Source organism: Kogia breviceps, chromosome 14 (genome assembly GCF_026419965.1).
Source record: "Kogia breviceps isolate mKogBre1 chromosome 14, mKogBre1 haplotype 1, whole genome shotgun sequence".
In the NCBI taxonomy this organism is placed as follows: Eukaryota; Metazoa; Chordata; class Mammalia; order Artiodactyla; family Physeteridae; genus Kogia; species Kogia breviceps.
In genome coordinates, this window is record NC_081323.1 from 33,375,801 (window position 1) to 33,388,828 (window position 13,028).

Below are 13,028 nucleotides of genomic sequence, written 5' to 3' on the forward strand. Positions count from 1 at the left end.
TAAATGCTTGCTTCCCACCTAGTTCAGCTGCCAGAGGTCCTTTCAGTGCACCAGTTCTGAGCGAGCATGCAAGTATGACTGTAAATTTCCCCTGACAGAAACCACGTCACCTCATCAGCCACATACGAAAATGACAAAACAACCAACTGTGAAAGCATGCTTGCCAAGCTTTCAGCATCACTGCATTTGGTGGGGGAGCACATTTGTACAATATGAAATCGAGGCTGGATGAAGCCCAAAAGACACGTTCTGGGTACCTGTCTTCTCTAACCTGCAACATACGGGAAGTGTGTTTTGTGCCAGTGAAGTCAGGGTTCCAGAAAACCCTTTGCTCCTTGAAGCCACATCACCATTCCAGAGATGGGGGGAGGGAACCAGGGATGTGGCATGCTGCTTTCTTAGTAATTACCAGATCTCTATTAAATAATAAGAGTAGCTAAGGCCCGTTCGGCATTGCTTCACTGAATCTTCACAGATAACCGTTAACTACCGTTGCCTGTGTTTCTTTTTCAGCAGAGAATACTCAGGCTCAGAGAAACAAAGTAGTTAGCTAGCTAGTGGTCAAGATTGAAACTAGGTCTGTCTTACCTCAGTGCCCATGGTCTTTCACTTTACCTTGAACTGATTGTAAAGTTGCCTGTAAGAACCAAATTGGAACATTGGTGAGAGAAGGAGAAAGAGGTCCCTCACCCCACCCACTCCAAGGTTTGGGGTAGAAAGAGCACTTGAGTTTGAAAGGAGCAAACCTCTGACTTCCACTAACTTTGAAAAAGAGCTCTAAAGTCATCAAAGACACCTCGAAGAGAGGGAAAAGGAAGAATAACTCTTAATAAGAAAAAGCCATATACCGATAAAAAATGGCCAAAAAAGGGCTTCCCTGGTGGCGCGGTGGTCGAGAGTCCACCTGCCAATGCAGGGGACACAGGTTCGTGCCCCAGTCTGGGAGGATCCCACATGCCGCGGAGCAGCTGGGCCCGTGAGCCGTGGCCGCTGAGCCTGTGCGTCCGGAGCCTGCACTCCGCAACGGGAGAGGCCACAACAGTGAGAGGCCCGCGCACTGCGGAAAAAAAAAAAAAAAGAATGGCCGAAAGAGTTGAACAGACACTTCCCCAAAATGAGTAACCAGATGGTCAATGAGCATGTGAAAAGATGCTCAACATCATGGCTCATTAGAAAAATGCAAATCTGAACCACAGTAGAAATCACGGCATACCCACCAGCATTGCCAAGATGAAAAAGACCACAGCCCCAGGTGCTGGTGAGGATCTGAAGGCACTGGGTCTCTCAGTCACTGCTGGTGGGAGTGTTGGTAGTAAAACTGCTTTGGGAAACCATTTGATAACTTCAGGTACAGCTGAACACTTGCATTCCATATGACCTAGCATTTTCACCCTTCAGACTATGACCAGCAGGAAACGTATGGAAAACCTATAGGAAAATGTTCATAACAGCACAATGCCTAAGGGCCAGAAACTGGAAACTAGCCAAAAGCCCAATAACCAGAGACTGAACAGACCAGTGGTGGAATGTTCACATGGTGGGATACTGTTCAGCCACAGGAATGAGCAAACTGTTGCAACACGTGGCAACATGGGTGGACCTCGCACACATGAGGTAGAGCGATGATGGTGGACACACAAGTGTTCGTGCCGTATGATGAAGCTCAAAAATGGGAAAAACTAAACCATGCTGTTAGAAGTCAGGCTAGCGCCAGCCTTTTACAAGACAGGAGAGGAGTGCCAGGGGTTCCTGGCCGGCTGGGGGTGTTCTCTTTTGATCTGGGTGGTGGTTACAGTGTGTTGAGATGTTGAAAATTCACCAATGGTTCACTTAGGATATGTGCATTTTTCTGTATGTATATTCTCCTTTAGTACTAAGTTTTCAAAGTCCTATACCTACAGATGTTAGTTCTTAATTTTTGATTCCCACTGTGGCAATATAAATTTAAATCGGCCAAGGCTTGCATATGTATAAAATAAGAATTTTGTGGCACATTGTGACCTATATTGTGGGAGAAATGTTCTTTTTTTTTTTTTTTTTTTTTTTTTTTTCTTGATAATGCTTTGTTGGCCTCTCAGTGTGTCTGAACCTGACAGGGTGAGAAAGGAAGGGAATAGTGAATTTCATCAACACCAGCAATTACTGCCGCTCAACATTCATTCAGCCAAAGCCACACGAGCTGGTCAGGTTTCCTCCAGATTATAGAGCTCTTTCTTGCCTTGGAGTCTATAAGAAAACTTACCTTTTTGTTATGATTTTTATACTTCCAAGAAAAGAAGCATAAGGAAAATACCTATGAAATTCCAAGACCTGGCTACAACACATTCTAAACCTTTATTCTCTAGGAAACAAGGAGAAAAGATTGAAAGAGAAGCCCTCTTTTCACATGGGCCATCTGCATTTGCAGTAGTAGCTGAGAAAAGGCAATATGGAAAGTTTACAGAACTCTTACAAAATGTTCAGGTAGTATGCTTGTTGAGTTTTCAAATTCTCATGTCAACACAAATATAATTGAATTCTAGTATTAGAAGGGGACTAAAAGAAGAACAAACTTGTGTTTTAAAAAATAAAACATGTGAAACACCACCTGGCAAAGCGTCTACTATGTCGTCTGGGACAAAACATTGAGACTCAAGTCTGTCCTTCCTTTGAGGCCCCATCATCCTGCCTCTCGGGTGACCCTTGTGAAGCCTTGCCTGGTCTGTTCAAGGTCACGCGGTTGGTGGCTAAGCGAGGCAGGCCCTACCATCTTTAAACTTCCAGCCTCTTTCTCTTCCCCTCCACCACCATGATAGAGATTCCAAATAATGGATTAATAATAGCCCAGAGATCACAGGTGTGATATTAATGCATCTCTTATAAAATATGTATTTCAGCTCGCGACTCTTGAATTCCCTCCAAAGAAACTATTTGGAAACAAGGATGAACGTGTGATTGCTGAGAGGCGAAGTCAGTTAGAGGTAACAGAATTAAGCTTTTCTTTCTCTGTGCAGAAAATTTGCCATCTGATTGACCAGTGAGAATTCTTCCTCTGAAACACTTAACTCTTGTTCACGGATGGAGAGATGCTGCTTCATTAACACAGGAGGTGGCAGCAGCAGATTGTAAAGTTAATGAGATCAGTTTATTTAAAATATAAGTCCTTCCCCCCCAACAGAGCGTTTTCCTGGGTTTTGAGGAGATACATTTATACCAAGGGTTAGGAAGCAGGTCGTGGGTGAGAACTGAATATTCACGTAGACAGATGGTATGCAATGCAGGCTGGGGGTTCGAAGCTTGCTGCCAAAAACTTGAATTAATTAACTGAAGATTTGTAGTATTGCATCGTTGTTACTTTTTCAAGGTGGCTGGAAGCAAAAAGACACATACCTATTTTAGTCATGGTTAGGTTTTGTTGGACTTATTTTAACTTCATCTTCTGAGCCAGCTCCGCGGAGAGCTTTGGTTCAACACAACTGTTGTTTTTCTGACTGCCGCCCTGCTGGCATGCACTGTTGACTGCTCCGTAGAGCTTGTATTGCTTTGCAGGCTAGAGCTGCTTATTTGGTTGGCATCTGATACAACCGAGGCACAGTGGGCTGAGAGGCATGGTCGCAGGTAGCCCTCGGGCATGGGTTACCCTCTTGCCGCTGTGAGCCACTGAGGCAGGCAGGATAAAATTACAAATAGCTCACTCCAGGCAGCAAGCTTCCTGGGGGCCTCGCACAGTCCCTTCTGCTACTCTTTTAAGAGGAAGAAAAATACGACCTATTTGCAAATGAAATCAAATAAGAGGAGGCCTGAGACAGCCCTTTCTGAACTGTGAAAGTCTCCATAAAACGGCAGTATTTTTCTCATTCCTGGAGACAGCCAGTTTCAAATGGCTGCCCATGGAGTCCAGTGAATACCAGTGAACCAAACCTTAGGGAAACATCCAGAGGCTGGAGGTTGCAGTGAGAGCAGAAGTGGGGAGTGGGGACCTTGGAGAAATTGAAGACTAGGAGATTGTGGTCCACGAGGGGCATTTTAGAGACTTGAGGTCCTCAGTATAGAAGTGATCTGAGGAAAGAAGAGTTTCAGGGTGTGGTCATGCTTACAGGCCTGTGAGTTAAACTATAGAATTACACCTTTGAAAAAGTGCTGGAACTATTACAACTGAGGTTTGGTTGGGTCATTGCAGGGCTCTAAAAATCAGCCTATGAGGTGGTGTGACCCTGATACCCAACTGAAGAGCTTACATTCAAGGGAAAGGTTATCGTGGTGAGCCTGCTTGACCAAGTTCTCTTAAAGGTTTAATTGTATCGTGCAAACAATTTAAAACTCACGGTAGAACTAGTGATGCTTTTCTTTCCCGAACCCTTACCTGCGTCAGTTATCCAGACTTGTCTTTAATGGAAACGTGCAGAATGACAGTGTATGAAAACAAGTTTGTAAACTAACAGGAAATAGCTCTTGTCATCCCTACTTTCTCAGGGCTCTAATTAAATGCACATGGTGCCAGCTGTGCCCCACAGATTGGGCGTTTGTGAGCCCTGCTCTTGGGGACTCTTGTCTTTCCACTCCAGCTTCCAGAGTCAGAGCAAAGCTCAGGGCACCTTTTCATTCTTGGTACTTTCAGGTGGCACCCATGTTTGTTTTTTCAGGATCTCCTGCTTAATCACTTAGCCCTGCCAAGCCATCAGCTGTTGACAGAGTTTAATGTCAACATCTCTGTGGATACAAGCATCCCTCCCATTTGCCCGTGACTGTGGTTTACCTGTGGCATTAACCCATAAGGAATGGATTCCCCACACCTTGTGGAAATATAGGGGCTTACATTTTAAATTAAGTGTATTTCATCTAATGTTGACTGTTAAATCTTAGAATATTATGTTCTTGTCAAGGAGAGAGTGTAATTCAGCGTCACTTTACTGGAAAGTTAACCTGAGATTCTTGAGTTGATTTCCTGCAATTATTATGATTTTTATTTTCAATCTAACACCAAGAGTCAATGATTTAGTGCATTTTCATGTGAAAATTAACATTTATTGTCCCTGAACTTCCTATTTGATTTAATTCAGTATATATTTATTTAATTCCTGATACATGCTGGGGACAGTGCTAGGTGTTACATAGAATATCAAGGTGAATGAGACACTTCTTGCCCTCAAAGAGCATATGTTTACATTGCTGTATGAAACTCTACTTGGAGGTATAGTTAAATACGTAGGCATGTACAGAAAGGTGGATTTCAGTAGGACACATTTGTACTGACACACACCAATATATATAGTGTTTGCGCAAAAGGAATTATCTGCTGATTTTTAAAATCCAGAAACACAGCTTTACAAACCTCCTCACGCCGACTGAGCTGCATAGAGCAGTGTTCTAAGCAAGCATCCAGTTGTGTTTCGATCGTCCTTGCTATTAAAATAGCTGCACGATTTGGACCTTGTGTTTGAGTTTATCAACAAAAAGTGTCCAATGTTTTCACATGAAAGGCATAGACACCTACTTTCTAACTTATATAAGGTTAAATCCTGTTTATAAAAATGTTAAAATAATTATTGTAAAAATGATGGGTAACAACAGAAATTTCTGCCTGTCACGAGATGTTCTAGAGATTCGTTTTATCACCACGGAGAGAGGAATATTAGTGGTGTGTGTGGTGGTAGCCGTGTGGGGTTGGGGTGTGTAGCACCAGGAAAAGGCAGCAGTGAGTCAGGACGTGGTGATGCCCAGTGGCGAAGTGTACATCTGGCCTCCAGAACTCACTCTTATTGATAAACGTGTATAGGCCCCACCCATAAAGAGTTACCAGGACCACTGTAGCTTATAACCTGGAGCCAGGTTTTCCAGAATCTGGCCTGTTACTGCTTTGCATCTCATGCCCAAATGCTGCCAAGCACTTTTGCTCAATAAGAGCCAGAGTCTCTGGAGGTTTCTGACGTGGGCGGAACCCCCTGTTGCTGCCATCCCGGCCCCGCTGGAACTGTTCAGTTGTAAATGTGCACATCTTGGGCAGACCCTGCTATCGGGCAGCCAGAGGATTCTGATAGCCGCTCTCCCCGCGTGTGACATGGTGCTCAGCTCCTCCAAGCCCTTCTTGTAACGCGGATGACAGCCCGGCAGAAAAGGCTGTGGAGGTAGCAGGAAATGATCACATCAGTCTCTGTCTGATGAGTTATGTGGAACAGAAGGGTGCTTGTTACTGTACTTGAAGCCAGATACCATTACCATCAGGTTGAACCTGTCATTGTCATAGGTCAAAAATGGTGGAATATTGGCAATTCCATAGGCTTTCACATAGTACTACTGCTGTCTCACATTTACTGGGTGTTTACTAAGTACCAGGAATGAGTGAAGGACTTGGTATATCATGCCATTTACTCCTCCAGCCAGCTTTTGAGGTGACTTCTATTATTATCTCCATTTTATAGGTGAGAAAGTTAAGTCTTGGGGAGGATAAAGAAGGTCATGTAGCCAGTGAGTGGCAAAGCCTCAGTCTATACTAGAGTGTCTTTCAGAGCAGGCTCCTTCCCTTAATCGTCAGCATACTCTGAGCTTGAGGTAGAGTTGGGTCTTCTGCACACTTTGTTCTGGAATGTCCTTGAGACTTCACCTCCACTTCTTTTAAGGTTCTTGGTTCTTTCTTGCTTGTATCAAAAGGTATGTTTATGTCTCAGATCTCCCCTATTATACTCTTCAGTTACTCGAAGGCAACAGAATCAACGTCTAATTGAACTCTTCATCTCCCATGGTGTTTCACACGTGCTTCACATTCACTGTATTATTCACTGAATTCTCAGAAACTATCTGCCAATATTAGCCCCAAATAGATGAGTTTTCTGTTTTGTTTTTGTTGATTGATGAGAAGTGCATTTTGGGTCACTAATTTCAGAGAATGTTATCATCTACTTGGAAACATTTCTGCTAATCATCTCAGTAGTCTGTCATTTCAAGGAGTAAATGTAATTAACGAAAACAAGTGAAATCCTCTAATAAAACAGTAAAGCTTTCAAGAATAAAACCACCACCTTTAGGAGTAAGAACCTGAGAAGTTTCTAGGACATTTTCTTGAAAGTACTAGAGCAGGCAGCAGCCCAAGACCACTTCTTCCCCATTTTCACGTCACTGGCTAGAGCATTATTAAGATGGATAAAAATAGTGTGGAAGCTTAGAGCATGGGCCTGGGGCACTTCATCCTGGTCTTGAATCCTGGCTTTGCTCCTTTGGAGTTAATGTCACTGTCAGTGTCCTTTATCACTGACAAATGAAGACAAGTAATACCACCATCTTCCAGGAGTTGACCTCAGGGTTAAATGAGATCATGGACATCACACGGCCTCTGGTACAGAGGGAAGCACTCCAAAATGTTAGGTGGTACCGTGGTGAATGAAAGTGGTGGTGGTGATGAGGACAGTTGGCCATAGTGATGGCGCCTTCCAGCACGTTTCAGATCTGCTTTAAGAGCCAGGGGAGGGCTTCCCTGGTGGCGCAGTGGTTGAGAGTCCGCCTGCCGATGCAGGGGACTCGGGTTTGTGACCCGGTCCGGGAAGATCCCACATGCCGCGGAGCGGCTGGGCCCGTGAGCCATGGCCGCTGAGCCTGCGCTCTGCAACGGGAGAGGCCACAGCAGTGAGAGGCCCGCGTACCGCAAAAAAAAAAAAAAAAAAAAAAGAGCCAGAGGAGGACAAAAGAATGCCCCCCACCTGCAGTCATGAAATGTAGCAATGTGAGCACCTCAGTTTGTTACATCTACTAGCAAAATCAATTTCTGAGGGCAAAGACACTAAGATTATGTGACTATTCTTATTCATGGTGATACCTGGAAGATACCAGGAATCTCATGGTGTAACACCAGCCTTTCTTTCACCCTGTAAAATTGTCATCTGAAATGTAGGAATGCTTTCTGATGATTGAATCACGGTCGAACTATTGTCCAGTGTGAGAAAGATGAGAGGCCAAGGATCATTATGAAATGAGCACAGTTCCTCTGCGTTTACATAGCTGTTGTTCACAGCCGGTCGGCTCTCTTTGCATGTCTCCCGAGTCGCTGACGGTGAGGCTGCCCACTGTGGCGTCCCCAGCACACCTGATGAACCCCAAGTCTCTGCCTGACAAATGTCAGTGCCTTTCAGCCAGTGACCCCCAGACACACCTACTTTTTTAACAGGATGTTAGATTTATTAATTCCCTGCACTAAGAAAGAACAGAGACCATGGGAAGCAGGGGGCATCTCAGCAAGGTGTTACCAAGACCTTATGATAGGACTCGGCCCTGGGTTAGGTGATTCAGGGCAGAGTGCAAGCAAGCGGGCTTTGCTCTGGATTAGATGTTGGGCTAATTCTCTGATTGGGTGTCTTAATAATTCTTATCTGGAAGGCAAGAAGAACAGAGTGAGGTTAACACTATGATTGATAAAAACACAGCAGTCATCCTATTAGCCAGAGGAGGGGGGTATTTGATCATTTTCATGGTTTGTACAGTATTCATGTTTTTGTGTTCAGACATGATTGTGGAGTGTTTTTTTGGTTTTTGTTTTTCTTTCTGTCTTGCTCATGGTCCCAGAGTAGCCTCACCTGGTCTTGGTGTCCTTTGGAGCTGTCTGCTCGTGACAGGAGAATACTGAGCTTAGCTGTGAGCACCAGGCCGGCCCTCAGCTGCATCTCATCACTTTTTCTTAAAATAGCGAGATGCCCAGAGCTCACAGGTGTCCTCTTTTCTAACGGGAACCGTGAACTAAATGAAGAATTGTTTTCAAAATAAAAGTCTTGGTAGTTCCCATGCCTTACCTGCCTTACTACGTGGGTGTTATAGCGGCTGCCGTAGTGCTACGTCCCCCTACCCAGCACCAGTTGCCACTTCCCTGCACAGCCCAGCTTTTCTGACTAACAGCAGTGTCTCCTTCTGTTGATACTTCAGTTTTATGTTACTTTCAAACCTTTGATTTCCAACGATAGAGTCATTTTGGTTTAGGCATTGTATAGGTTGAATCCTTTTAGTTTCACAATAAATTTCAGGAGGTGAAAATCCTTGCATTTTCTCACTCATTTGGCTACCTGAAAGGTATTTGGCAATTCTGTGCTTAATTGAACATTCTTTCCATCTACTCTGTGCTGATCTTACAGAAGGGATAATGGCGGAATCATTACCAAATGTAGGCAGAGAATGAGAAATACCTCACAGAAAGAACTGTTGCCCTCCTCATTTATGTTTTTATGTATTTTACTTTTTCTGGTTATATGGTCCTTCGTATTAGCAGTGACTGTTTTCTGTGATTTGTTGATCACAGAGCATTTTTGAAGGGGGTTATGTGGCTGTCGCTGTGTGGAAGGAGACTGAGCTGGACTTTGGGGGCTGTTTCATCGTGGTGCTTCGTGAAGTCAGAGGGGCTAAAATTGCTGTGATCTGGGATGAAGATTTGGGAAGGAGATGGGAAACTCCATGTGGTACTGGAATAATGCAGAAGGTTCTAGAGTCAGACCTGCACTTGCAACCCAGCTCTGTGAGACTACTCCAGTGTCCTGTGACCTTAATTCCCTCCCTAAACTTTAGTTCCTTACATGTTAAATGGCAGAAATAATATCTGCTCCATGGAATTGTTAGAATTATGTGATGAAGTGTGTATACTGTAAGCGGTGCCATAAGGGGAAGAAGGAAGTCTAAGAAAGAATGAACTCCAGAGGCAAAGTGCCCATCAAGAAATCATTTTACACAACAGAAGTCCTTCCATATCAATGTAAGTTGGCACTTTATGGTCACATCAGAAGAGTGAGTCCCCATCTGGAGGGAAAATCCCACTTCGGTTTCCATGCAGAGTCTTTGGTTTAATTAAGAAGAAACCAAAATTGAAACACACGTTTCCAAGGAGAGGATCAACTTCCAAACCCAGATGGAGGCTGGAGGGACAAGGGAAGCACCCGCCATACTGTCAGTTTTACTCTCTGCCCTTTTTCCCCTTCCCCAGGTGGCATCCTGTGTGGGCTGATGGCTAACAACGCAGGGACTCAAAACTCACTGCAAGTGGGAAAACTCTTCTCCATCATTGGGCTCCCAATCTAAAGCTCTAAGCAGGCAGTCAGGGTCTTCATGTCGTTACTGACTTGGGATTAAGTCAGCAGAAGCATCTCCGAGGCTGAAGTACCTCCCTCAGCTCAGACGTCCTCTCCTCGGAGAGCCCTGCCCCTTCACTCCCCACCAGATGCCTCTGTGGCTTCTTGGTCAAGCACTTTGTAGTGGTTGCGGGGATTTTTTTGTTTGTCAGTTTGTTTTGGTTTTAAGTGCTTTATATTTTACCAGAAGGTAAGTTCTGTGAGGACAGGGTTTCCAGCTGCCTTGTTCACTTCTGTCTCCTCGGTGCCTAGAACAGTTTCTGGCCCTTAACAGGCCCTCAGTAAGTGTTTGTTGAATGATCAGTTAAAGCTGCACTGAATAGCAAATAGCATATATTTGTTCTGCCAAAAAACATTTTCAAAACGAGAGCACATGCTTAAATGAGTTTAAATGCCACTTTGCAGTAGGCCACTGGGCTGAGCTTCATCATTCTCAATGTGAAACAGGGATAAGAAGAGCTAACTTTCAGAGTTGCTGAGGGGATCAAATGAAAGTGGTGTTTAAGAAACACCTGTACAAGACATAAGCCCTAGCCTGTAGTACATCCCAAATTGATACAGGATAATGGTTAAAAACATACACTATACAGTCCAGCAGACCTAGTTGTGGATCCTTGCTCTGCTACTTACTGACTGGGTAACCTTAAACAGGTTTCATAACCTCTCTGTGGATCAGTTTTCTCATCCTTAAAATGGGGATAATAATAGTACCCACTTCAGAGAGTTGTTGTGAAGGTTAAATGAGATAATACATGTAAAATACTTGGATAGGTGCTGGGTACATAGCAAACACTAGAAATGATCATTCTTCTTTTAAAAATTGCTGCATTCCAATCGCTGTGTGGTGACTTACAGCATACTTTTAAAATTAAACAAAGTTCTCATTAATGCAGTAAGATAAGAAAAGGAAATAAAAGGTTATTCTGATTGAGAAGGAAGAAATAAAACTGTCTTATTCACAGGTGACATGATTGTCTCTGTAGAAAATCTAAAATAACTGACAAGAAGTCTCCTGGAACTGATAGGCAATTATGGCAAGATTGCAGGATACAAGGTTAATATATCATAGTCAATCACTTTCCTATATACCAGCAATGAAAAAGGGGAATTGAAATTTAAAACACAATAGAATGTACATTATCACTCCCCAAATTACTTAGGTAAACATTTAATAAAATATGTTTAAGATCTATATGAAGAAAACTATAAAAACTCTGATGAAAGAAATCAAAAAACTAAACTAATGAAGATGTAGTTCATGTTCATGGACAGGAAGACTCAATATTGTCAAGATATCAGGTCTTCCAACTTGGTCTATAGATTCAGTGCAGTCCCCCAGCGAGTTATTTGTGGACATGGACAAACTGATTCTAAAGTCTATATGGAGAGGCAAAAGACCCAGAGTACCCAGTACCATACTGAAGGAGAAAAACAAAGTGGGTGGACTGCCAGTACCCAACTTCAAGACTTAACCATAGGATTAGGAACCAAGATGGCGGAGTAGAAGGATATGCTCTCACTCCCTCTTTCGAGAACACCAGAATCACAACTAGCTGCTGGACAATCATCGACAGGAAGACACTGGAACTCACCAAAAAAGATACCCCACATCCAAAGGAAAAGGAGAAGCCACAATGAGACAGTAGGAGGGGTGCAATCACAGTAAAATCAAATCCCATAACTGCTGGGTGGGTGACTCACAGACTGGAGAACACTTATACTACAGAAATACACCCACTGGAGTGAAGGTTCTGAGACCCATGTCAGATTCCCAGCCTGGGGGTCCGGCAACAGGAGGAGGAATTCCTAGAGAATCAGACTTTGAAGGCTAGTGGGATTTGAATGCAGGACTTCGACAGGACTGGGGGAAACAGAGACTCCACTCTTGGAGGGCACACACAAAGTAGTGTGTGCATCGGGACCCAGGGGAAGGAGCAGTCACCCCAGGGGAGACTGACCAGACCTACCTGCTAGTATTGGAGGGTCACCTGCAGAGGTGGGGGGTGGCTGTGGCTCACCGTGGGGACAAGGACACTGGCAGAAGAAGTTCTGTGAAGTACTCCTGACATGAGCCCTCCCAGAGTCTGCCATTAGCCCCACCAAAGAGCCCAGGTAGGCTCCAGTGTTGGGTTGTCTCAGGCCAAACAACCAACAGGGAGGGAACCCAGCCCCACCCATCAGCAGTCAAGCGGATTAAAGTTTACTGAGCTCTGCCCACCAGAGCAACAGTCAGCTCTACCCACCACCAGTCCCTTCCATCGGGGAACTTGCACAAGGCTCTTAGATAGCCTCATCCACCAGAGGGCAGACAGCAGAAACAAGAAAACTACAATCCTGCAGCCTGTGGAACAAAGACCACATTCACAGAAAGATAGACAAGATGAAATGGCAGAGGGCTATGTACCAGATGAAGGAACAAGGTAAAACCCCAGAAAAACAACTAAATGAAGTGGAGATAGGCAACCTTCCAGGAAAAGAATTCAGAATAGTGATAGTGAAGATGATCCAGGACCTCGGAAAAAGAATGGAGGCAAAGATGGAGAAGATGCAAGAAATGTTTAACAAAGACCCAAAAGAATTAAAGAACAAACAAACAGAGATGAACAATACAATAACTGAAATGAAAATGACACTAGAAGGAATCAATAACAGAATAACTGAGGCAGAAGAATGGATAAGTGACCTGGAAGACAGAATGGTAGAATTCACTGCTGTGGAACAGAATAAAGAAAAAAGAATGAAAAGAAATGAAGACAGCCTAAGAGACCTCTGGGACAACATTAAACACACCAACATTCACATTATAGGGGTCCGAGAAGGAGAAGAGCAAGAGAAAGGACCAGAGAAAATATTTGGAGAGATTATAGTCGAAAACTTCCCTAACATGGGAAAGGAAATAGCCACCCAAGTCCAGGAAGCACAGAGAGTCGCATACAGGATAAACCCAAGGAGAAA

The 13,028-nt window shown here is 44.0% G+C and overlaps 1 protein-coding gene across 5 annotated transcripts in view; it reads left to right on the plus strand.

Annotated features, from left to right (window-relative positions):
• KIF16B (kinesin family member 16B) overlaps window positions 1-13,028 on the plus strand; it is a 296,484-nt gene that overhangs the window by 247,605 nt on the left and 35,851 nt on the right. For all 5 annotated transcript variants that reach the window (XM_067012363.1, XM_059037575.2, XM_059037574.2 and 2 more), the window contains one exon: window positions 2,877-2,960. In XM_067012363.1, the coding sequence (XP_066868464.1) occupies window positions 2,877-2,960 (84 nt within the window). The remainder of the gene's footprint in view (window positions 1-2,876; window positions 2,961-13,028) is intronic.